At 33.8% G+C, this 26,066-nt stretch overlaps 3 protein-coding genes across 7 annotated transcripts; all 3 read left to right on the top strand.

The window, feature by feature from the left end:
- The first annotated feature begins 1,700 nt into the window (after positions 1–1,700).
- Positions 1,701–24,596, top strand: LOC120170978 (origin of replication complex subunit 6-like). 5 transcript variants are annotated; one of them, XR_005520831.1, is made up of 13 exons: positions 1,701–1,706; positions 17,605–17,612; positions 18,217–18,372; positions 18,474–18,520; positions 18,609–18,716; positions 18,808–18,888; positions 19,119–19,230; positions 19,312–19,374; positions 19,471–19,558; positions 19,674–19,748; positions 23,924–23,966; positions 24,306–24,399; positions 24,494–24,522. XR_005520831.1 is itself a non-coding variant. In XM_039178807.1 (12 exons), the coding sequence occupies exons 3-12, from the start codon at positions 18,253–18,255 to the stop codon at positions 24,571–24,573; spliced, it is 864 nt and encodes a 287-aa protein (XP_039034738.1). In that variant the 5' UTR covers positions 1,701–1,706; positions 17,605–17,612; positions 18,217–18,252; the 3' UTR covers positions 24,574–24,596. The 5 variants fall into 5 exon arrangements, 4 of the variants coding, with proteins under 4 accessions (XP_039034738.1, XP_039034740.1, XP_039034739.1 ...); XM_039178807.1 differs by lacking the exon at positions 23,924–23,966 and having other exon boundaries at positions 19,674–19,744; positions 24,494–24,596; XM_039178809.1 differs by lacking the exons at positions 23,924–23,966; positions 24,306–24,399; positions 24,494–24,522 and adding exons at positions 20,287–20,382; positions 20,473–20,640 and having other exon boundaries at positions 19,674–19,733.
- On the top strand, positions 4,626–8,173 carry LOC120170959 (dnaJ protein homolog ANJ1-like). Its single transcript, XM_039178786.1, has 6 exons — positions 4,626–4,631; positions 4,705–4,903; positions 5,004–5,065; positions 7,282–7,324; positions 7,568–7,651; positions 8,106–8,173. Exons 1-6 carry the CDS (start codon positions 4,626–4,628, stop codon positions 8,171–8,173), a joined length of 462 nt encoding a protein of 153 aa, XP_039034717.1.
- LOC120170975 (cullin-3A) lies at positions 14,093–17,684 on the top strand. The gene is made up of 2 exons (XM_039178802.1): positions 14,093–14,423; positions 15,494–17,684. The coding sequence occupies exons 1-2, from the start codon at positions 14,263–14,265 to the stop codon at positions 17,529–17,531; spliced, it is 2,199 nt and encodes a 732-aa protein (XP_039034733.1). The 5' UTR covers positions 14,093–14,262; the 3' UTR covers positions 17,532–17,684.
- Positions 24,597–26,066: the final 1,470 nt, after the last annotated feature.

A 26,066-nucleotide genomic window follows, 5' to 3' on the forward strand; every position in this document is an offset into this window, starting at 1 on the left:
CATTTCTTGATACTGTTGCAACACAGAAATGAAATAAATGCCATTGGAATACATGTTTGTCTCCCTAAGATCCATTCGATGATGATCCTGATATTGATCAGTTCAGCTAGTGTAATCACTCTTAAGAAGTGAATAATAGTGAAGTACCACTGTCCGAATAATTGACAAGTATCACATTGTTAGGATCTGTAGTTCAATTGGACTCGAAATCCTGGCAATTCAATATATAATCTTGAATACCACAAACCATCGCTCTAGTCTTATTAGATTAAATTACTAAGAATTCTCTAAGAATCAAATGTTCAAAATGCCCCTGATTTCCTCTATAATGGAATCACTCCAGTCATATTTGAAATCTCAAGAAACACTGATGCAAAAGATTCTGAGTACCTTCCTGATTACTTAGTGTCTCCGAAAAATACCCAAATACTATATGATCTTGATAAATCACTTACTGAATGATTGATGACTCTGTTAGCTATCAAACCCCTTTTATAGGGATCTTGATTCTGAAATCCTGTTAAATTACAAAACTTTCATGGTCCCCTACCTAATAAATACCAAGTGCCTCCGAATAATATTTGGATCCTCTAGTGTGTTCCTTATGTGACATGTAAATGTTTCACCTGTTTTAAAACATAATTTTCCAAAATTTCAGATTTACTGATGTTTTGATATACTTTTAAATGAACCATGGTTGCATGATATGTGTCCTCTGATTACCTGTTTTCATTGGAAAATATAAACGTTTCTGATTTATGGATCAGGGGATATACTGCTTACTACTTGAATTGTTTTATTGGGACATTATTTGGGTAGGCTGGAGTATGGAGGTTCAGCTCGGTCAAACTGGTAATTCCTTATATAGGTTCAGCTTGATCGATCTGGTAATTCCTTACGGACCTAAGGTGACCTTTGGGCAAGCTATGAGGCCCCGAGAAGCTTTCTTTGGTAGGCTCTCAAGCCCCAAGGCACTCCCTTGGATAAATCATGGGATTGCATATGGTGTATGGGTAGAGGGCATTTATGTGATTTAAATAACTACATGATCATTTTTACAATATACTACTCGATCATGATTTTTGTTTTTAAAGTTACTGCTCAATCTAATTTCTACTGGTACTATATGGGTAGGTTGAAGTATGAAGGTTCAGCTCGGTCAAACTGGTAATTCCTTATGGCCCTAAAGAGACCCTTGGGTAGGCCTATAGGCCCTAAGGTACTCCCTTAAGGTGGCTTATTTATTGTGTGCTTAGGGTAAGTCCTTATGGATGCAGTTATGGGCAAATTGCATAAATGTGTACAGTTGGAGGGTATTATTGTGGTTTTAAAAATGTTTTAAACTATTAACATTTTTAAAGGATCTATTTTGTTAAAAGAATTGATCCAGTGCAGCTATCGACGTCCGTAAAGGGAGTTTATTTGGCTTGGGTTGAAGAGTACGACATAAGTGTAATTAGGGGGCATGTAGGTTACATTTGACTTATTTTTATACGGAGTCTGGAACTTGTATTTATTTATAAATTATTTTATGGTTTTACACGTTTTAACAAAAAATTAATTTTTCCCGGATTTTTATTGTGGATCGCTTCGGTGGCCCTAATGCGACACCTCGGATCGGATCATCTACATCGGTGTGAGGGTGTTACAATATCCAACTTAATTACTATTACATTCTACAAACTTTAGCACCCAATTCACCGTTTGTCTTCTAAAAGTCATTTTCTATTATCACAGTAAATGCATAGAGAAAGTTATTATGTTCAAGACTATAACGGAAATCCATAAATATAAGGGATCACATAATAGAAGAGATACAATTTTTATACGAACAATTTTAGAAAGGAAAAATCACATGCAAATGAGAAAAAACTAACAAAAAAAATAGCATGTGCACATCCATTACAAATCTTTCTTTTTCCTATTAAATATTGTGTACTGTAAAATGTTCTAAAATAAAATTTAAATCATAAAATGCTATTGAACTTTCATTTAAGGAAGTAATTTGGAACTTAGCAAGTATGTCATCATCTCTCCAACTAATAATAATGGGATTTGGACCACCAGAGCCAGGTACTATTTTATAGTATATGGTAGTTGCATGGTCAAAGAAATTATAGTGTATTCAATACTTATTGAACAATCGGATGGTTAAAATTTAAGTTGTAAGCATATGGCCCCAACGGTAGCATGAAAATGGAAGCAGGTGTGGTTGAAATGGAGGATATCACGTGCCTTGCCATCTTGATGCTTACCCTCCATTTGTGTCTCAATTATTCAACCAAAATTTGTCGGAATGTTCTTCCTACTTTTGCTCTCTCTCGATAAAAATTTAGATAAGAAAAATGAAGAGAGGAAGCCAATGAAAAAGAGAATCCTATCCACGGCTAAGCTGAGTGGGTCGTTTTCGTTTTGGACTTTTCTTCCCTGTCTTTCCCACTTGATTTCTTCTTTCTAACGCACTATTATTATTATTATTATACAGAATACGCAATGATTAAATTTTAAAATTAAACCTAATAAAGGAATCAAAATTATAATTTAATTTGTATATAATGAAATTGTTATGATTTGAGTCGGTGAAACGGGAGGAATTGAAAGGATGTTAATAAATGTGATACTGAATTTCATTGTACACAATTTGAAAAATATACGATTAAGAAAATGATTTATCGAAACTATTAATATTTTTTAACATTTTCGTAAAAAAATTATTTAAAATATTTTTTTATCGAAAAGGTTAATTTTATTATCTAATTTTAGATAGAAAAAGTAATATTTTATGTAACGTCCAATATTAATATTTTTAATAAAAAAATAATATTTTAAATAATACTTTATCAGAAATATCAAAAAAATATATTAACATTTTCAATACCTTTCCTTTAACATTTATTTTAGGATGTATTAGACATCCCGGGTGATTTTCTTTTACCTTTATTCCCCTGGCTGTTGACCATGACATCTATCCAAATCATCACCCCAACATTTCAATCAATTTAATAAAAAGGGAAAACTACACTCGTAGTCTCTTAAATCTTTAGAATACAATTTTACCACCCCGATTTTAAAATTTCTATTAATCATTGAACATTTACTTTATTTAAATATATTAATTTATCAAGAAAAATGGCACTTGGGATTCAATGGCAGCTAACTACACTGATTGAAATAAAAACGAATTAAAAGTTTAGTGACTTTACCGTAAGTTTTTTAAAGTTAAGTAACCAAAATGTGAGTATCCTAAAATTTTAAAGACTACTAATATAGTTTACACTATTGAAAAATCTCATGCATAAAGAAAAACTTTAGGTGAAATTATTTATAATTAATAGGGTAAACAACAATGGTAGTTACTGAACTTTTAGGATTTGGTCATTATACTTTTGAAACTTATATTACAATCACCAAACTATTAATTTGCTTTCATTACTATGATTGTTATTAGATGTTGCTATAAAATGATGAAGTGGTATCTTCTTAAAAAAAATTCAAATTGTCAGTCATTGTAAAAGTTGAATTTTCGACGAAAGAAGATGTTATCAGTAAATTCTAAAGGTATGAAGGTTCCATTTGATCATAAGATTATTATAATTTGTTTTCATATTGATCTGACAATTAATGGTAGTAGATAAAAAATTAGCTTTTAATTTTATTAGACTGTCATCTCATTTCGTTGTTGTTTTTGACGTTGTTTGGTGTTTTTTATCAACTTAAAAGATCAACAAATTAGTCCTATTTTTTTCTCTTTATTTCAAACTCGTCAGAAACCATTCCATTCTCCTCGAATCTCAAATAAATCATAATCAAAATTAAAAGTTAAAATTTCCATATATTGCATTGTAAACCAACCATTAGATTAGCTTTATAACCAAAATACGTCAATCTTCTGGTCAAACGAATCCTTCTCACTATTGGAAGTTCATCAAAAATTGGGCCTTGATTACGACTATAAATTTTGAAACTTCAAGGTTTATTGGGAAGAAGACTTTGATGTGTCACATCTACAATTCTTAATAGCAAATAACTACAATGATCACAACGAAAACGAGTCAAAAATTCAACAACTGTAATATAAATTTTAAAAGTTTAGCAATCAAAGTGAAAACGTCTAGAAAGTATAGTAGAAATCAGTGTAGTATAGCGTAATTAATTAATAAACAAGAGTGGGTTAAACAAATTCATGGTGGGGACCGAACAATAAAAGGCAGTGTTAAGTTGAGGTTTCTAGGAATTGCACATCGCATTTAGTAAATCAATTTTGTCTTCCGTTTTCCATGTCGACGGCTTAGTTACCAATTATGATCTCAAGTGTCCATTCAGATCAGAAGCATATCATGTATAGTTGTCAAAGTTTAAATATCGGAGATAAAGTACAATACTCAAATTTAGTAAATGGCTTAAACGCATGCCTTTTGTTGACTAATGTTTTATTTTATAATTTAGTTTAGGTTAGGTCATGGATCGTTACTTTTGGTTTTAAACATCAACTGATATTGTTTTAATATTTAAAAATGATTTATAAAAATAAAAAATAAATTAAAATAAAAAAATATATTTCTTTCCCTCTCTTCACCGAAGGCAGCAAATCTCATTTCCCTCTCTTCCTGAAACCAGTTGAAGTGATGAATGTAAATAGAAGTATAGTTTAGTGTTTGCCCTCGGTTTCTCGTTTAATTTGTTTGTGTTCGGTGTGTTTTGCAGCCTGATACCGTTACTTGCGATATGGTCTTTGCTCTTCAGCAGAAGGACCATCCAAAGTTTAAGAGAAAGGGCGAAGACCTTTTCGTGGAGCACACATTGTCTCTTAGTGAGGCTTTGTGTGGCTTCCAATTTGTACTCACCCGTCCTGATGGGCGACAGCTTCTAATCAAGTCAAACACTGGGGAGGTTGTGAAGCCTGGTAAGTGCTATTGAATTTGTAAATTCATCGTTATTCATCGTTAACTCTTTCTTCTTACCTATTTTGTTTGATTAGTAACTTGTGAAACTTGCTGTTCCAGATTCCTTCAAGGCAATCAATGATGAGGGAATGCCATTATACCAGAGGCCATTCATGAAGGGTGTCGGAACCGTCTTTCGGTTGGGCCCCGAAATTAAGCTTCGACTTGAATTATTTGGGTTAGAGTCGCCACCGATCATTTATTTAAAAATAAATGGGTTGACCGGATACCTTATAATTTACTTGATCTGCGTCTTACCAAAGATGTGTCGGATTCGGGAGTCGGTTATAGTCAAGGAAGGGTTAGCACCCTTGAACTATCCTTTCGGTATTACGTAATTTCCAGTTGTCTTTAATTAAGAAAAATGTAAATTTAAATTAAGAGGTAAAATAACGATCTCGACTACTTAAAATTGATTAATTTGAAAGCGAACCTTTTAAGAGTCAAAATGTGTATTGGAAAAGGTGATTAAAATTGAAAAATAAAGAAAACGAAATGAAGAACAAAATAACAATAAATGATACACTAAAAGTAACATAATCGATATGGAGATATAGAACATGAAGGAAATAAGAATGAAGACAAGTATGACAACATATGATAAGGTAAAAAAAATGAAAGAATGAAGAAATAAGAAAATAAGACACACTAAAACGGAAAAAGAAAAGAATAAATAAATAAGGAAAGCATAATAAAAGTGAAATAAAATAATATATACAAATGTAAAATAATAAGAGTTAAATAAAATATACATATGTATATATAAAAAAATGTAAAATAATAGCGTACAAAGTAAAATAAATAAAATTAATAAGAACATATAATAATATCAATACCATATATATATAATAGCTAAATATGAGAGGGAGGAAAAATATGTATAATAATAATAGAAAAACTAAAAAAAATGTAAAATAATAGCGTATAAAGTAAAATAAATAAAGTTAATAAAAACATATAATAATATTAATACCATATATATATATAATAGCTAAATATGAGAGGGAGGAAAAAATATATATAATAATAATAGAAAAACTAAATAATGAAAATAAATATAATAATAAAAAAGTAAAGAAATAATAAGATAAAATACAAAATGTATACATGTATATATATATATATAATAGAATACTAAAAACGATAATAATGAAAACGAAAAAAATAATAAAAATAATAAATAATAAGAAAAATGTAATTAAATATATATATATAATGATACGGGCTAAATTGAGATGAAAATAAAATTGATGACCAAATGTCGAAACAAAAAAAATGATGTAAATCGATCGAGAGTCAAAATCGACCTTTAAGAAACGCAGAGGGATCAAAAACGTAGTTTACCCCATTTCCTTCAGAAACACGCGGGTCACACGTGTTATTGGGTCGGGTCGATGGTTCCACGGGTCTGATATATATGTTAAAATTTTTTAAGAAAACTTTCATTTACTCTTCAGAAAGCCGAAGCCCTCCCCTCCCATTTTCATTTCTCTCTCGCCTGTTCTTCATATATGAAGAACACGGCGGGTTTCCAGAATCCGGTAACCATACACCGCCTCGCCGCCGCCGTTGAACGGCGACGACCACCGTTCATCGGCGGCAAAACCTAAAAGAAAAATTGGTTTTTCTGAAAGCCCTATGTCTCAATGTTTTAAAAATCAAAATACTTTTTAAAACCGAGCCTCGAGGAGCCATAGATCTATAGAAGAAGATCTCGGCTCTCCTCACGCTCAAAACCCAAAGAGAAACAACATGCAAGCGAAACAAAGAAACGAACGAGGTAACATTTTTACCTTTTTATTTAGCTTCGAAAATCAGTACAAAAGTTTGGATCTTTCGAGTATTTCACTGTGCCTAATATTCCCTCCCCCAAATCATGTTCAATTTACATGTATTTATAGTCTAAGAATACTAGTCCTAGTCCCGATTTTCTAGCATTTTATTTGGACTAAATCACTGCTTGGTTGGTTGTGGATGTATCCTTGTAACTCACGTCGTTGTGCTTGTTGAACATGCGAGAAATGACTGTGAAAAGAGGCGTGCGGCCGTGAAACTCGGGAGTTGGGACTGCTGCGCGGCGCTGGGTCTTCAAAGGGGGAGAACGGCGCTGATGGAGTGTGTGAAGCTAGGGTTCCCAAAACCCTAGCTGGACTGGTCCTGTTTGGGTCATTTGGGTCCGGCGTGTTGGACCACATATGTGGGCTTGTTTGTGTTTGAGCACCAATTGAGCCTGAGATAAAAAGAATAAATATGTAAATATTATATATATATGAATATATTATATAATATATTATATAATATGATAACGTTTAAATAACGGAATTTAGTGTCTTCAAAGGGCAAGATGTACATTCACTTCACTGTCGAATTCCCTGGATCTCCCTATCGTTAGAAGTGCCACTTCAATCCGATCGTAGCCCAACGTTTAGATCTTCGTGAAGAAATGTTTGAAGTTTCGGTGAAACCCAAGTCGTCGGCCGCTGGTTTTTGTCGTTATGGGCTATTTCCGGCGTCCGTTTGTCGCACGACCACCACTAGTTGACTCGCCGGAGCCTCACGATCAAAACCCAATCGGTGGGTCACTTCGTCTTCGTCGTTTCTGTCTTCCGTCGTGGGTAACCTCTTTAGCGCCGATCAGCTTAAGGCACTCGAGGCTATTCTGCCACCGAAACCAATATGTCAGCCGACTGATATAGAGTTAGATGAGTGTGAGGGAAAGAAATGGGAAGAGAAAGAGGAAATAAATATTTTTTTATTTTAATTAATTTTTTATTTTCAAAAACATTTTAAAATATTAAAAAATTTAAGGTAAAATTTAACTGTCGAAATTAACGGTCCTTCACAATTTGATTCAAATTGAATTACATAATAAAATGTTAGACATTAAATTAAAATAAAAAAATATTAAACACTAAATTAAAACTAAAACATACGTTGGACATATTTTTTACGTTTAAGCCAATATAAATTGTAAAACAAATGTGAAAGAAAAAGTCGAAATTAGGGTGATAAAGATATTTCAGATAAAGAAAATTGCATATTTAAATCAAAATCGAAACAATAAAAAAGTCGGAAAAAATGTGTTTTTTTCTTCTGAGCGTTACTATATCTATAGGAGGGGGACCCACATTCCAGCTCACATAATGAAATGTCCTTCTCCAGTCCCTCTGGCAAAGTTAGTGGGTGGGCTGACAACGCCACGTCACTCTCGACGCTATGATCCTCTTTAAACTTAATGGATGACATCATCCACACCAAAGCCTCACCACGTGGCACCTTCTTCCCTCCAAAATCATAGGGTTGATGTCGACAACACCCTCGACAAAAGATTATAAAAGTTGGGTCACATGACTTTTCAACCACCGTTGCTTTTGGGAATTCCGTTGTGGTATGAGTGAATGTAATTGTTAAGCTGCACCCTAACAAGTCAATCTTAAACAGAAAATCTCTAAATTCTTTGTAACTTACTGTTAACAAATCATGATTATGACCTTTCATCATGGAGCCTGAATAAGGCTGAATATCCGTCGGGGCCTGGAGTCTTGTCATTGCCTTGACTGAAGATGACTTCTTTAATCTCTTCATTGGTAATTTCTTTAGCAAGCATTTCTTTATCTTCCAAAGAAGAAATAGGGTGCACCAAATCTTTAAGAATAGAAGGAGGGCAAACTTTAGTATTAGGATCTTGAGAACCCAATAATTTTTTGAAATAATCAATAAGTTCCTCTGACATATCTTTAAAAGAATACAGTCTATCTCCTGATGATTGACCAAGACTCTTATAATTTATCTTTTGTTCTTGGAAGCAATGACGGAATGAATTTTTTTTGTACATCTGTCACCTTCTTTAATCCAATGCACCTTAGCTTTTTGTTTCAAAAACATCGATTCAGATTCTTCTAACGAGATGAGTTCTCTCTGCAATTCAAGTTCTTTCTCCAAGGGCTCATAACCTTTTAAGGTATGTAGTTGTTGCAATTCAAGTTCAGCTCTCTTTTGAATGACTCTGGCAATAATGTCACTAAAACAGTCATTGTTGAGATTTTTAAGACTAGTTTTTAAACGTTTAAGCTTTGTAAATAAGATCTTCATTGGGTTGCCTTCGGTCTCCAAATTCCATGATTGACTCATAGTATCAAGAAATTTTGGGTGGAGCGTCCAACAATTAAAAAATTTAAAATGTTTGGGTATATTAGCATGGATCTCTTTGCTTAAATTCACCAAAGCCATGCAGTGATCAGAAGGACCCGGAGCCATGAATTCCACATAAAAAAGGGGAAAAGATTCAAACCACAAAGGATTGATTAAAACTCTGCCTAATTTCCGAGCCAAGAAATTATCTCTTTGATTGTTGCTCCATGAAAATAAAAATAGCTGTCCCTTGTTCCCATATGTAACGGGGTAAGGGGGAGGTAAGATAGTAGGCTGCCCCCAACATCAGGTTGAGAGCAGCTACCGTAGAAGACATCTGAATTATGAAATGCTCTCCGTGGGACTCGATCCCACGATCTCAAGGTTAAGAACCTTGTGCTCGTTGTTGCTCCATGAAAATGTAGGACCAAAATAAGGATGATCTTGCAACTGGAGGTCTTGAGTTATACATTCCAAATTTAAATAAAGGCTATCCATAATGAAAAGACTAGAGAAAGGAAAGTATAGACGGATAACTAACTATGGAAGCCGCCGGTGATTCTAGGGAAATATTGTCATAAATGCATAGAGGGATGGGCATGGATCCGTACTTGATCCGATCGGGTCAGTTCAGATTTAAGGTGAAAAATGTTCGATTCAAATTTTTTTACCTTTTATATTTAAAAATAATTACAATTATCTCTCTTTATATATATATTTTTTTCAATTACATCCATATTTTTATTGAATAAAAAAATACATATATTATTTCGAGATGGATTCAAATTTTATCTTAAAAAATTATATCGAGTGTAAATTTTTGTGTAGAGTCAAGTTAAATAAAATATGTAAAATTTTCAGGACATGCCAAGTTAATCGAAATCCGACCAGTGCCGATCAAATTTTAAGAAAGAGTTTGGGGCAAAAGCGTTGTTTCCATAAGAGGACGAATTTATTATTTCTTAGCATAGAATGAAATGAGGGATTTGACATAATTACATCTCTTTCTATACATGAACCATTTTTGGAAGTTTCCACGGAATTATGGATAGTGAGAAAACTAAACTCAACTTGTTTTGATCCAATTCTATAAAATCATTTTTCAAGTCTAAATTCAAAATGGATTTTATAAAAAAAAAGCTTAAGTCTAAGAAAAGGTGGATATAAGATAAAAAAATTCGATCGAAGGAAGATTATATTTTCGCCCTCTCTATATATTTTATGATATCCGCTATAATGCTTTCATATATATATATATATATATATATATATTTAATTACATCTCTATCTTATCAAATAAAAATTAAAAATTGCTCATGTTCAGTACAAGTTTATGCTCTAAGATTCGAGGAAGGTGAACATCACAAAAAATCGAGAGGGACAGGACACGCGGAAGCCTTTAATTTGCAAGTCGAAATCGGGCCAACCAGAAAACCGACTCGACCATACCCATCCCTATACGAAATGCTTCATTTGAGATCTTTCAACCAGCGCACAAAGATGAACACACATCAATACATGACAAACATGAATAAAGGTTCTAAAAAGATATCACAAAACATGGCTATCAAAGAACAGCTAGGCATATAAATATCAAATATTGTTTCATTGAGTGGCCTTTAGCACATCTCAAACAATAGGGCCGAAAAGGCCGCAGTCACTTACTTTGTAACGGCTACCTTAAAGACTTGGACCGTCGGCATGAATCCAGATTGTGCAGCAGGAGTAGGTAATCCTGCACCAACCGCACTAGCGCTTTCGCTCAAGGGACATGCAACGAATAACTGTTGGAAACAAAATGTGAATTACTTTGATGAATTTAATTTTTATATTAAATTTAGAATCTTTTAAATATTATAAATTAAAAGATATTATTTAATTTGAATAATAGTAAGATAATTACTCTTTGAATATGTCAATTTAAAAATGTATTTGTTATCTTTTTAAATTTAAATATTAAAAGGATCATATATCTATTTAATAATTTAAATTTAAAAGATATTATTATCTATTTAAATTTAGATATTAAAATATGTTTAGTTAGAGTAAAACTTTTAGTTTTGATATTTTTAATGTAAAATATATTATTATCTGTTTAAATTTAGATATTAAAATATGTTTAGTTGGAGTAAAACTCTCACTTTTAATATTTTAAATTTAAAAGATATTATTATCTGTTTAAATTTAAATATTAATTGAGATTTAATTGGAGTAAAACTCTCTCAAAATTCACTTATAAATTCTGAGCAAATCTCTTAAGTTTTCTCACAACTCAAAATTTAAGAAGTTTTATTCTCTTGAAAGTATTTTATCTCATTCTAAGAAAATATTATTTTTCACTTAGTTTTTTTTTGGTGATAGTCGAATGCAAGGAAAATTTCTATGTTGTGTTACTGTAGTTAATCATCTAGTTGTTGTATCATATGAGACAGACGATCAAAGAATCTCGAGTACCAAAGAGTGGCTGAAAATCTTTTCAAGCAAACTGTGTAGCGACATGTTTCAATTGATTTCAATTGCATGATCAAATATAAAGAGTATTTTATTTACTTTTAATTCTATTTTATTTTTAAAGAATTTGTTTTTTTTTTACTTTTTCTCAGGTTCCAATTTAATTTCGGAAAACAATAACAAGGGTGTAATATAAAATCGACGGCATAATTCCGTAGTCGAGGAAAGAAATGAATATTGAGACATTTTTAATATCGTATTGACAAGGAACAGGTGCAGTAGTGAATCTTTGACACTTACTTTATTAAGATAGGTTCATATGCAGTGATAAGACATTTTTTTTTGAATAAGCAGTGATAAGAACATCTGTTCCTACTTCCTTGAGACGTATGTTTGCATTGCAAGATAGACCTTCATGGATATTCATTAAGAAATAAGTTATCAATTTGAAGTGAACAAAAACTGAAAACACAATAAAAGTTGTTACCTTGACAATATTCTGCGCTTCTCTTCCTTAGAAACTAAACAGCCTATGCATAAATTAGCCATACAAGGTATTAAAATATACGAGGGTCAGACAGGGACAGTGAAAGAAGATGGGTTGGCTACAAAACATTTATATGGAACAACATTCAATATGCCGTTTGACCATTTATGTAAAAAACCATGGTCAGTCCTACTAATAAATGGATTAACAGCACGACTTTACACCTTCAGACATTTATTTTTCTACATATAAGCACAGCCAAATGTTAGCAGAGTCGCCATCTCTGCCTTAGAGAGAAGGAAGAAACAGAGAAACACGGGAACTAGTATCAAATCTAACTTCTGGCTATGCCTCTTAAGAGATATCAAGTCTGATGTAGACGCAGGCCAGTCAGACCGAAAAGCTCATGACAATGAAGATAAAGGACAAGGGCAACTGAACACTCCGTCCAAAATATCAGAGTCCTCATTTCAAATTTACTCAACCCAACAAATATTATCTTATCCTACGATCTCAGACCAGATATCATGCCATTTCATTTACATTATAGACAATAATCAGCACATGCCATAAAGACAACATATTGTTACCAAGTATCAGATATGCTTTTACTCCGTTTTAACCTAGAATTGCCTAACTTGAAGAAATCAACCTAGACTTTAGCTTTTACCCCAGCACAAGCATTCACATACTAGCACATACAAAGGAGGAACACATTATCAAACATGCCAATCATACTAAAAATTGTTTTTCATTAGAAAAGACATAAATTGGCATTTTGAATAAGTTATTCTAGATGAAATTAAGGGTAAATTACATATTTGGTCACTCTCTCCCCTATTTCACTCATTGTACTTTACATATTTTCAATTTCCTCATTGAACTTAATACATTGGGTTTCTTTGGTCACTAGGTCGTTAAATAGTTAACGACGTTAAAATGAGCAGTTATATAGATACAAAATGATGTCGTTTTGGTGATTTTTTTTAAAAAACGGTGTCGTTTTGAACATTGTTAACTATTTAACGGAAGAAAGAGAAATTAAGTTCAATGACAAAAAAATCAAATGTATTAAGTTCGATGGAGAAATTAAAGATTTTAAAGTTCAATGAATAAAATAAAAGAGAGAGTAAAGTTCAATGATATTTTTGTAATTTACCCATGAAATAACAACAAACACAGTATAGAATCTGACTTCATTAGGCAGAGTATCAAGACTAGTAATTGAGGGTCTTAATTTTTCTCTTTGTAATTGATGCCTTAATTTTAGTAATCTCACTTTTTAGTTTTATAATTGAGGTTCCTAATTTTTTAATCTTATTTTTTTATTTTTTATAGTTGAGACCCCTAATTTTTACAATCTTACTTTTTTATCTTTATAATTAATATCTTAACCTTTTTTTCAATTTCACTTTATATTTTTATCAGATAGGCCCCTAATTTAGTCAATTTTCTAAGATTTATTAATATAATATTTAAATTAATTGTTCAAAATAATGTATTATACTTTTGTTCTACATTGACTTGTTTTTTAGTTTCGTTAGAAATCTTAAAAATTTCTAAGACAACTCTCAAGATGTTCGTGCGTTGTCAATAAATTAATAAACTTTTAAACAATTTAATACCTGATAATCAGTCAGAATATTTAAAAGAATCATTAAAGGAAATTTCTAATAATTTTTGTTTTTTATAGATAAAATATTTATTCAAACGTTATAATTATATAAATAAGAACACTTATTTTATTATGACGTGTCGTGAGGACTTCATCTGTTTCATCATCATCTCTTCACGAACAGTATCAAAAACCCAACTGAAGAGAGCGAAGTATTCTTTACCTTTCCCTCAATCTCTCTCAATATCTGTATTTTCACCTTTGCATCGCAAACAAATACTAAATAGTTTCCAATTATAACTATAATTATCTGTTTTCGTTGTTAGGAAAGCATGTTAGTTTCATTTATTTTAGGGCATACTGTTCAAATATGTATCTTTACATATATTATATTTATGTCAATTATAAGTGAAAATAATCTCTTCATTTTCAAACACTAGTCGGCTAATCTCTCGCTACCGTCCCGACGCGAAATTTATCATTCAATAGCTTCTTTTTTTCTAATCGGACGTTTTGTAGATCCTTTCTTTTTATTCGCCTTCTGGTTTTATTGGGGGTTAAATCGGTTTATTTCGGACGGGTTTTCCTTCGGATCAGGTTTGGGATTTGAAGTGAAAAAGGAAGGTAGGAAGGAAATGAGTAACCAAAAGAAAAGGAATTTCCAGATAGAAGCGTTCAAGCACCGGGTCGTGGTGGATCCGAAATATGCTGAAAAGACCTGGAAAATTCTCGAACACGCAATCCATGAGATTTACAATCATAACGCCAGTGGCCTCAGTTTTGAAGAGCTTTACAGGTTTCTGTTTCTTTTTGTTTAAATTATGTGATTTAATGTTTTTATTTCGTCTGTTATAATTTGGTGCAGAAATATAGATGTAATTTTGCGTTTAAGTCGAAAAACATTTCATTGATTTATTGAAACTGTGAAGAGTCCCTCATCTGGTAGATTATGTTGTATATTGTATTAAGGTTACGAAGTTGTTGGCATAGAGATGCCGATGAAGTAATAGGCGTCTAGGGATTTAATTAAACTGTTCTAAGTGTTGTTTTAGTTGCTGCCATTTTTGGAACAATTGGTTTGCCCGTTCTTGGATGATATTTTCTCTGGAACTCCACCCCGAAAATAATGATAAGAAAAGAACACAGAGTTTTGAGTAGTGAAAGCATGATTTTTTTTTTCAATAGAGATTTAATTAGATGGGAGAAGCTGAAGAAAGATTCTTATATTGCTTGTGGTGAAAGCATGAACTGTTTTTTTAACTATAAATTCACTATTGATATTGAATTTTGAGTAGTAACTGGCTTTCATTGTTGATTTATGCTTCTTCTTTGTTCCCTTGTCTTTGCTAGCAAGCAACTATTGATATGGAGCTTTGAGTAGCAACGGACTCTTCTTTTTTTGTTTTTGTAATCCCCCGCCTTTGTTTGTAAGCAAATGACTATTGATATGGAGTTTCAATTGGCGAGTAGCAACTAGCTTTCTTTGTTATTATACTTCAAGTGGCAAGTAGCAAATGATTATTACTCTTTGTTTGTTTCCCTTGCATTTGATTGCAAACAAATGATATTTGAACGTTTTGGTCTTTTGTTGTTTGCTTTAGAACAATTACATTCAACTTTTAACATGTTTCATGCTAAAATGTTTTGCCAAGCTGTAATTCAACTCTAGTTGAGGGTCAGTTCGGACATTTGCACCTTAATTTCCCATAGTTGTTCACAGAAGAATTTTGCATCATTGCTAAACTAATGTTATTTGCTTGCAAGAGTGAGATCTCTCTCTGGAACCTATCTTAAGTGACTTTCACATAAGCTGATTGAATTTTGGATCTTTTCTTTATGATGTTGGCTTTTTTAATATGAATTCAGGAATGCGTACAACATGGTTTTGCACAAATTTGGTGAGAAGCTTTACTCTGGACTTGTTACAACTATGACTGCACACCTCAAAGAAATATCGAAATCTATAGAGGCTGCTCAAGGTGATTTGTTTCTTGAAGAGCTGAACCGGAAATGGAATGACCACAACAAGGCACTGCAAATGATTCGAGACATTTTGATGTACATGGACCGGACTTATATTCCAAATTCTCGTAAAACCCCTGTTCATGAGCTGGGGCTCAACTTGTGGAGGGATAATATCATACATTCCGGCAAAATACAGTCAAGGCTTCTGAGCATGCTTCTTTCACTAGTGCAAAGAGAACGAACTGGTGAAGTTATTGACCGGGGTTTGATGAGGAATATAATCAAAATGCTTATGGATTTGGGTTCTTATGTTTACCAGGAGGATTTTGAGAAGCCATTTCTTGAGGTTTCTGCAGAGTTTTATAAGGTTGAATCTCAGAAATTTATTGAGTGCTGTGATTGTGGGGATTATCTGAAAAAGGCAGAGATACGTCTAAATGAAGAAATTGAGAGAGTTGCCCACTATTTGGATATCAAGAGTGAAGCGAAGATAACTAATGTGGTGGAGAAGGAGATGATTGCTAACCACATGACTAGATTGGTCCACATGGAGAACTCTGGCTTAGTAAATATGCTTGTTGATGACAAGTATGAAGAGTTGGGTAGAATGTACAATTTATTTAAACGAGTTCCTAACGGTCTCTCAATGATACGAGATGTGATGACTTCTCACCTCAGAGAAAATGGTAAACAACTGGTTACTGATGCAGAAAGCTCGAAAGATCCTGTGGAATTTGTCCAGCGGCTCTTGGATGAAAGGGACAAATATGATAAAATCATTTGTCAAGCATTTAGCAATGTCAAGACATTCCAGAATGCCCTGAACTCCTCTTTTGAGTATTTCATTAACTTGAATTCTCGTTCTCCTGAGTTCATTTCCTTGTTTGTGGATGACAAGCTGCGCAAAGGATTGAAAGGAGTCAGTGAGGAGGATGCGGAGATCATTCTTGACAAAGTTATGATGCTGTTCCGCTACCTGCAGGAGAAGGATGTGTTTGAAAAGTACTACAAACAGCACTTAGCTAAGCGGCTTTTGTCAGGAAAAACTGTATCTGATGATGCAGAGAGAAGCCTGATAGTCAAGCTTAAGACAGAATGTGGATATCAGTTTACTTCAAAATTAGAAGGCATGTTTACAGACATGAAGACCTCCCAGGACACAATGCAAGGGTTTTATGCCAGCCATCCCGAGCTAGCAGAAGGCCCTACCCTAGTTGTTCAGGTTCTAACGACGGGGTCTTGGCCCACTCAGCCTACTATTACCTGCAACCTGCCCAGTGAAATGGTGGCACTGTGTGAGAAGTTTCGGTCATATTATCTTGGAACCCATACTGGTAGGAGGCTGTCTTGGCAAACTAACATGGGGACAGCAGATATAAAAGCCACTTTTGGGAAGGGTCAAAAGCATGAGTTGAATGTTTCAACGTACCAAATGTGTGTATTGATGCTTTTCAACAACGCTGATAGGCTTAGCTACAAGGAGATCGAACAAGCCACTGAGATCCCTGCTTCAGACTTGAAAAGGTGTTTGCAATCGATGGCGTGCGTGAAGGGGAAGAATGTTCTTAGGAAAGTACCCATGAGTAAAGATATTGGTACAGATGATGCATTTTTCGTCAATGATAAGTTCACAAGCAAATTCTACAAAGTGAAGATAGGAACTGTGGTTGCACAAAAGGAATCAGAACCCGAAAAGCTCGAGACGCGACAGAGAGTGGAGGAGGACAGGAAGCCGCAGATCGAAGCTGCAATAGTTAGGATTATGAAATCAAGGAGGGTGCTGGATCATAACAATGTCATAGCTGAGGTTACAAAGCAGTTGCAGTCACGGTTCCTGGCGAATCCAACGGAGATAAAGAAACGAATTGAGTCTCTTATCGAGCGGGAATTCTTGGAAAGGGACGGCAATGATAGGAAATTGTATCGGTATTTAGCCTAAAGACAAGGCCTCAATAGATATGAAATTGTACCCCAGTTGGCAAAGTTGAAATTTGTTTTACATACTGAGCAAGCTCCATTTGTTTGAACTATGAATGGATATGTATCTGTTGTTTTATGCTTTTCCAATTTTATTGCACTGCTTAACCCCCAAGGACAGGCCCCGTATCTTTAGTACAGCCAGCCAGCTCTTCTATGAGTAAACAAGCATTGTAAAGGGATGGTTTTTCATGTAATAGGAGGGATATATAACCCAAAAAGAGAAAGAAAAGGAGGAGAGAAAGGGACCCCTCGGCCAAACTCTCCACCACCGTCACCCTCACAGCTCCCTCTTCCGGTCACTATCACCATAATACCGATTTTCATTTAATAATCATTACGGTTTAAACACTTAAAATGTTGATAACGTAAAATACCTAAATGTGTTAAAAACATGTTAGGTCGTAAAAACATATACAATTTACTCACTTATTTTATACTCAAGTCTTCTGTGAACTTTGATTTACTTTACCCATTAAATTTATATATTGGCGCTGACTGCCCGGTGCGCTCAAATTTTGAAAAAAAAAAGCCGCCTGAATTTAGCTTCTCCCGCCAACTCTCTCCGCCACCTTATATTTCTTTCAGCATTTCCATAAATATTTACCTAAGACTTAGTTCTCTGTTTTGCCATAGAATCATAAAAGAATCAAAGAAAATCCAATAAAAGTTTCGGGGTCATTATGGATCTCTCAGATATAGCGAGAAAGCTTGATCTCTCACAACACAAGATGCTAGTCCGAAAAGCGGCGGAACTCCGGCGCCTCTGCGATGTCCAGTTTGATTCCTCCATTATTGGCGTCGTAAGAGCTTCATCCTCTAATCATTTATTAATTTAATCCCATTGATGTTCAAATCTGAAGTGGTAATCCTTTATCCCCCCCCCCCTTTTCGTTCTTTGTAGGGAGAGGTTTGTAAAGCTGTTATTTGCTTAGAAATTGCTGCTACAAGGTAGGATGCATTAACTTTGTTTTTGAATGTATTCTGAATTTTCTGGATTAGGGTTTTTTTTCTTAATGTGTAGTTATGAAATTTGTAGGCTTGGGGAAGTTCTATTTGATCGGCAGAAAGCTGTCAAGTTAAGTGGAATGTCAGAAAAGGCTTACAATAGATCTTTCAATTCCTTGCAGAATGGTCTAAATATCAAGTGGGTTTCTCCTACTTTCCCCTTGCATTGTAAAATTGAGTTATTATTGTACTCAGATTTTAACTAATCTGGGGGGAATTTGGTGTTTCAGAACAACACTGGATATTAGAGAATTGGGGATTCAATTTGGATGTGTTAGGCTGATTCCTTTTGTGAAGAAGGGTTTATCTCTGTAAAATCCTTTTCCATTTCATATATTCTTTGATCTTTAGTTCATAAGATTATGTTTCCTGATCACTCACGTGCTTGAAATAATGCCTGAATGAGTTAATCCCAAAATTAGATGATTCTCATAATTGCTAGTTTTACAAATCCATGACATTTTTCGTTTGATCATCAGATGAATTCTTATGTTCTTTTACCACTCTTTGAGTTGTTTGAGTGACTTAATGTTTATGTCAGCTATAAGGACCGGTTTATGGCATCACTGCCTTCTTCCAGGCAGGCGAGTGCAGACTTCACCAGACCAGTGTTCACTGCTGTGGCATTTTACTTATGTGCAAAAAAGTATAAGGTAATGCACATGTAATCATTGTATAAAATTATTTTATTCCTCTATTCTACTTGTTTTTGACATAAACTCCCTACTTTCCAGCTGAAGATTGACAAGGATATGTTGATTGAGGTTTGTGGAACCTCTGAATCTGAGTTTTCTTGTGTAAGTAACATGGTCCCCCCCCCTACATATCATGTATCAATTATTTATTTGTAAATGTTTAGTGCCCAGAGCATTTATTTGGAATTTTCAATACAGGTTTCTACCTCCATGAAAGATCTGTGCCATGATGTTTTTGGAATCTCAAATGAGAAAAAAGATCCCAAGGAAGTGAAAGGAAACCGAGGTAGTTGTTCATTTTGACTTGCTTATGTATTTGACATTACCATTTACAATACAATTTTAATACCATATGTTGATTTTCAACACATAGGGAATAACTTGCTTTGATCTGTCTGCAGAACTGCTAGATGTGTTGCCTGAGAAAAGAAAATTCGATGATGGTGGTTATTTATCTGATGACGAACCAAAGGTAATACTGTGTCATCTATAAAATTAGTTTACTAAGTGTTGGAGGAAAGTTGGATTCATTGTTTTCTAGATAGATATGAAGCCTTGTGATTTGATTGTGTAAACATTACCCAACTGTTTAATTGGTTGTGTTGAACAAATGCTCTGATTGATTCTATGAAGTTATTGTTTCATAATTGATTTTGGGGTTTCTGTGACATTACCTGACTATTTAATTGGTTGTACTGAGCAAGAGTTACTAAGGGGGTTCTGTAACATTATCCGACTATTTAATTGGTTATGTTGAGTAAGTGGTGTGTTATTGTTTCATAATCAATTATGGGGATTCTGTTGTAGCATTCAGGGCATCAAAGTCTCAAATATCTAAGCTTTGCTTGGATTGTTCATCTGTGGTCTAGCAGTCTTATGTATTACTGAAAAAACTAGTAGAGAGTTGTGATATTGTTCTCGAAAACAATTATCATAAGTGCTGTTTTTTCTATGCATATTCACTTATTTTCTTGTACATCAAGTACTGTAGAACTAACATGAGCAGCCTCTTGCAGATTTCAAGTTACAAGATGAAAAAGAAAGCGGAGAAAGTTGCTTATGAAGAGTGGAAATCAACTGTTCTATCGTCTAACAAGAAGAGCACAAAAGGTAATGAAAAAGAATCCCCATGCAAACTCAAAGAAACCCAGCATAACTGATCTTTTTATGCATACATGTCTTTGTGTGTGTTATCTTCAGCACCTTGCAAGCGGACCACTCAAACCAGTCTAAACTTTATCAAGGAAGTTTCTGAGACTGAGGAGTTAAAGGCTGTATAGGAGGCATATACATTGGCCTTCTTTTGTTGCCTGAGCTTGTCCGGTTGATGTTCATAATAGAATTGATATCTAGATATGGGTTTAAGTGCCACACCTTACATATTAGCTAATGCCAATTTTGTATGACATTGAAATATTAATTTTAGACAATGTTTTTAAAATCATGTTTTTAATTCAAGTGATATTGATTTAACCTTACTCCTGGTGCTCGAACATGTCAAGGACATAACCACCCCCTTCGTTTCTATATTGACTATGAAGGGCAGTGCGGTGCTTGTGGTATTAACTGGAAAGGGATGTTCCGTTGCAGGGATTGCAATATTTCTTTAGACATAAAGTGTTTTTCACTTCCTATTACAGTCCAGCACAAATACGATGAGCATCTTCTTTCACTCACTGATCACGATGATAACAGTTATTGAGAAAGTCATTTTTTTGATATATGCGAAGAAAGTCGAGAACCAAATCTTTGGTTTTATCACTGTGCAAGGTGTGATACTTCTGCTCATGTCGGATGTGTTCTCGGAGAATATCCATTTATCACACTCGGGAGTATCTTTGAAGAAAAACATGCTTATTGGAGTATCTTTGAAGAAAAACACAAGCATCCTGCGGCTTTTGTTAAAAAGACCTATTACTATCCGGACTGCAGTTACTGTGGTGAGCCCTGTTTAGATTTTGCTTTCAAATGTACAAAATCCGGATGCAATTATATATCCCACATTGAAACCGTTACTGGATTTTCTCTGATTCTTTTATGAATATATGGCAAAACAAAGAACTAAGCCTTTGGTAATTTTTTACGGATGTTACTTAATTTAAGCTTTGGGGATGAAAGAATTACATGTGAAAAAAAACATGGAAAATGTATATGCAAATGCAGGAGAGAAGACACACAGACTCTGTGGAGTAATTCTAATGGGGAGCTTGTATGGGACCGCACTTGCCTATGTCATAACTTCCACTTGCAGCATCAAGTATGATTCAATTCTTACTCTTTACTTGCTTCCCTTCTTTAACTAATTTCTTTACGTTGCATATGTGTAACTTGGAGTTGGATACAGTGTATATATATATATATATATATACATATACTATGTTGGATTCAGGTATGAATATCAGATACATATATGTATGTGATATGGGTATTTTCAGTTTTTTCTTTCTTTCCATGTATGAAGAGTCCTAAGAAACTCATAATTCCGAACTCCGTATCCAGATATATGCCGGACATGGCTATCGGATATAACGATAGGTAAATTACTGCTGAAGTTTTTTAACCCCACGTACTAACATCTAATACAGGGCAATTCATAAATTGAACTGCTACCACACAGAAGGCCACAATGCTCCATGTTCATATGAAGATACTTCCTACGTGTTCCTATTTGGTGCTTTTCAGGCTGTAATGTCACAGATACCAGATTTCCATAACATGAAATGGCTTTCAGTGGTTGCTGCAATCATGTCCTTTTCTTACTCTTCCATAGGATCTGGACTCGGGTTCGCAAAAGTGATCGGTATAACTCCGAATCCGATTCAAATTTCACTCATCCTGAATGCGTGATATAAGACTCACTCATGTTTTCCATTGCAGAAAATGGACTTATATTTCTTCCAGAATTTCTATTTTTTCATAAAAAAAATTACAAAAGGCTTAGTTCTTTGTTTTGCCATAGATTCATAAAAGAATCAGAGAAAATCCAGTAACGGTTTTGGGGTCATTATGGATCTGTCAGATATAGCGAGAAAGCTTGATCTCTCACAACACAAGATTCCTCCATTATCGGCGTCGTAAGAGCTTCATCCTCTAATCATTCATTACTTTAATCCCATTGAAGTTCAAATCTTAAGTGGTAATCCTTTATTGTCCCTGCTTTTTTTCGTTCTTTGTAGGGAGAGGTTTGTAAAGCAGTAATTTGCTTAGAAATTGCTGCCACAAGGTAGGATGCATTAACTTTGTTTTTGAATATATTCTAATTTTCTGGATTAGGGATTTTTTTCTTAATGTGTAGTTGTTATGAAATTTGTAGGTTTGGGGAGGTTCTATTTGATCGGCAGAAAGCTGTCAAGTTAAGTTAAATGCCAGAAAAGGCTTACAATAGATATTTCAATTCCTTGCTGAACGGTCTAAATATCAAGTTGGTTTCTCCTACTTTCCCCTTTCATTGTAAAATTGAGTTATTATTGTGCTCGGGTTTTGACTAATATGGTGTTTCAGAACAACACTGGATATTAGAGAATTGGGGATTCAATTTGGATGTGTTAGGCTAATTCCTTTTATGAAGAAGGCTTTATCTCTGTAAGATCCTTTTCCATTTCATATATTCTTTGATCTTTAGTTTATAAGATTATGTTTCCTGATCACTCATGTGCTTGAAATAATGCCTGAATGAGTTAATCCCAAAATTAGATGATCTATGTTCTCATAATTGCTAGGTTTACAAATCCATGACATTTTTGGTTTGATCACCAGATGAATTCTTATGCTCTTTTACCACTCTTTGAATTGTTTGAGTGACTTAATGTTTATGTCAGCTATAAGGATCGGTTTATGGAATCACTGCCTTCTTCCAGGCAGGCGAGTGCAGACTTCACCAGACCAGTGTTCACTGCTGTGGCATTTTACTTATGTGCAAAAAAAACATAAGGTAATGCACATGTAATCATTGTATAAAATGCTTTTATTCCTCTATTCTACTTGTTTTTGATTTAAACACCCTACTTTCCAGCTGAAGATTGACAATGATAGGTTGATTGAGGTTTGTGGAACCTCTGAATCTGGGTTTTCTTGTGTCAGTAACATGGTTCCCCCCCAATATCATGTATCAATTGTTAATTTGTAAATGTTTAGTGCCCTGAGCATTTATTTGGAATTTTCAGTGCAGGTTTCTACCTCCATGAAAGATCTGTGCCATGATGTTTTTGGAATCTCAAATGAGAAAAAGGATCCCAAGGAAGTGAAAGGAAACCGAGGTAGTTCATTTTGACTTGCCTTATGCGTTTGTCGTTACCATTTAAAATACAATTTTAATACCATATGCTGATTTTCAACACATTGGGGAATAACTTGCTTTTATCTGTCCGCAGAGCTGCTAGACGTGTTGCCTGAGAAAAGAAAATTCGATGATTGTGGGTATTTATCAGATGACGAACCTGAGATAATACTGTGTCATCTATAAAATTAGTTTATTGAGTGTTAGATGAAAGTTGGATTCATTGTTTTCTATATAGATATGAATCCTAGTGATTTGATTGTGTAAACATTACCTGACTGTTTAATTGGTTGTGTTGAGCAAATGCTCTGATCGATTCTATGAAGTTATTGTTTCATAATCCATTTTGGTGGTTCTGTAACATCACCCGACTGTTTAATTGGTTGTGTTGAACAAGTGTTGTGATTGATTCTATGAAGTTATTGTTTCTTAATCGCTGTAACATTATCCGACTATTTAATTGGTTGTGTTGAACAAGTGATGTGTTATTGTTTCATAATCAATTCTGGGGGTTCTGTTGATGAACTCAGGAGATTAAAGTCTCTAATATCTAAGCTTTGCGTGGATTGTTCATCTGTGGTCTAGCAAGTCTGATGTTTTATAGAAAAACTTGTAGAGTTGTGATATTGTAAAAAAACTAGAAGAGTTGTGATATTGTTCTCGAAAACAATTATCTTAAGTGCCGTATTTCTATGCATATTCACTTATTTTCTTGAACATCAAGTACTGTAGAACTAACATTAGCAGCCTCTTGCAGACTTCAAGTTACAAGAGGAAAAAGAAAGCGGAGAAAGTTGCTTATGAAGAGTGGAAATCAACTGTTCTATCGTCTAACAAGAAGAGCACAAAAGGTAATGAAAAAAAAAAAATCCCCATAGAAACTCAAGGAGAACCAGCATAACTGATCTTTTTATGCATACATGTCTTTGTGTGTGTTATCTTCAGCACCTTGCAAGCGGACCACTCAAACCAGTCTAAGCTTTCTCAAGGAAGTTTCTGAGACTAAGGAGTTAAAGGCTGTATAGGAGGCTTATGCATTGGCCTTCTTTTGTTGTCTGAGCTCATCCGGTTGATGTTCATAATAGAAATGATATCTAGAAATGGGTTTAAGTGCCACACGTTACATATTAGCTAATGCCAATTTTGTATGAAATTGAAATATTAATTTTAGACAATGTTTTTAAAATCATGTTTTATGGAAGAAGAAAATAATGTTGGCTTAGCTTGTCCTTCATCGAGGAATCATATTTAGTTTGATTTTAAATAATTATTGAATATTGAAATTTTAAAAATATAAAAAAGTAATTATAATAATTGATATGGGCAGCACAATTTTAAAATATCCATTGCTTGATTTTGGGTGCTCTAAAATTGTGATGTATGAAGTATTTATTTGGAGATAATTATTAAGGGTAATGGAGATTAGAAGATTGTAAAAATGAAAAAAAATAAAGAGAATACTATAAAATTTCAAATAACTCAAACTCTATTATATATATATATTCCAAAAGTGTTCTTTTGGCCACCGTCGGTCCATAATGTGAGGCAAAAACGAGGGACCATTGTGACGTTTTCGTCTTTTTCATTAAATAACCAACCAACATCCCTATATGTGCTTTTCATATAAAAAAAAAGATAAAAATGATGGTGCAGTCATTTGGTCCATTTCTTTCATTGAAATAAAATGTATTTATCAATCAAGTTTTTCATCCAATTAAATTGATTTGATTAAATTTATATAATTTTTTAAAATATATCAAATATTAAAATAAACAATTTAAGTGAATCAATTCAGAATAATTTTTAAAAAAAAATCACATGATATTTTAATTCGATCTACAAAGACGTCTATTTTAGAATGGTCCAAATGAAAACTACAACTTTTATCCCTATATTGTGCAAATAGAACATCATTTACATTCCCACAAATCCCAAAAGTCTAACGGAATTATGTGACCACAAAATATGTTGTTTTCATCATAATGTTGTTCCATGGTCGTATTCATTGATCTGTTGCATTTATGTTATGGATCTACCTCTGCCCTTCCAATTCATTTCTCCATCTTCTTACGCACATGGCTGTTATTTCCCGCCGGTCCCCAGGGGCACAGTCCGGTGAAACTTTCTTTACTTCCTTCGTATCCTCTTAATTCCAAACAGGGTATCCCTCAAGTAATGTTCTTATTAATTCAGCTGCCAAATTTGGTTATCTACTATCAGGGATAGACTTAGGCGGGGTGGTGGAACGGTCGCCCCTCTTAAAATTCTAAAATTATCATATATTTTTAAATTTTTTAATGTATTTTTTATTAAAAATTTTACCCCCTAAAATTTTATAAGTTCAGTTTCGCCCCTAAAATTTTATAAATTCAAATTCGCCCTGTAACATAGAATCTTATGATCGTCCCTGTATATTCCTATCATCTCAGTCTCACTCTTTGATTCCAATCATTTTGAGTTTAAGTTGAATTAGTTTGAATTGTTATTTTTATAATAAATTTAAGTTTAGAGAGATAAA

The sequence above is a fragment of the Hibiscus syriacus genome, unplaced genomic scaffold (genome assembly GCF_006381635.1).
Source record: "Hibiscus syriacus cultivar Baekdansim isolate YM2019G1 unplaced genomic scaffold, ASM638163v2 tig00111799_pilon, whole genome shotgun sequence".
Taxonomy (NCBI): domain Eukaryota; kingdom Viridiplantae; phylum Streptophyta; class Magnoliopsida; order Malvales; family Malvaceae; genus Hibiscus; species Hibiscus syriacus.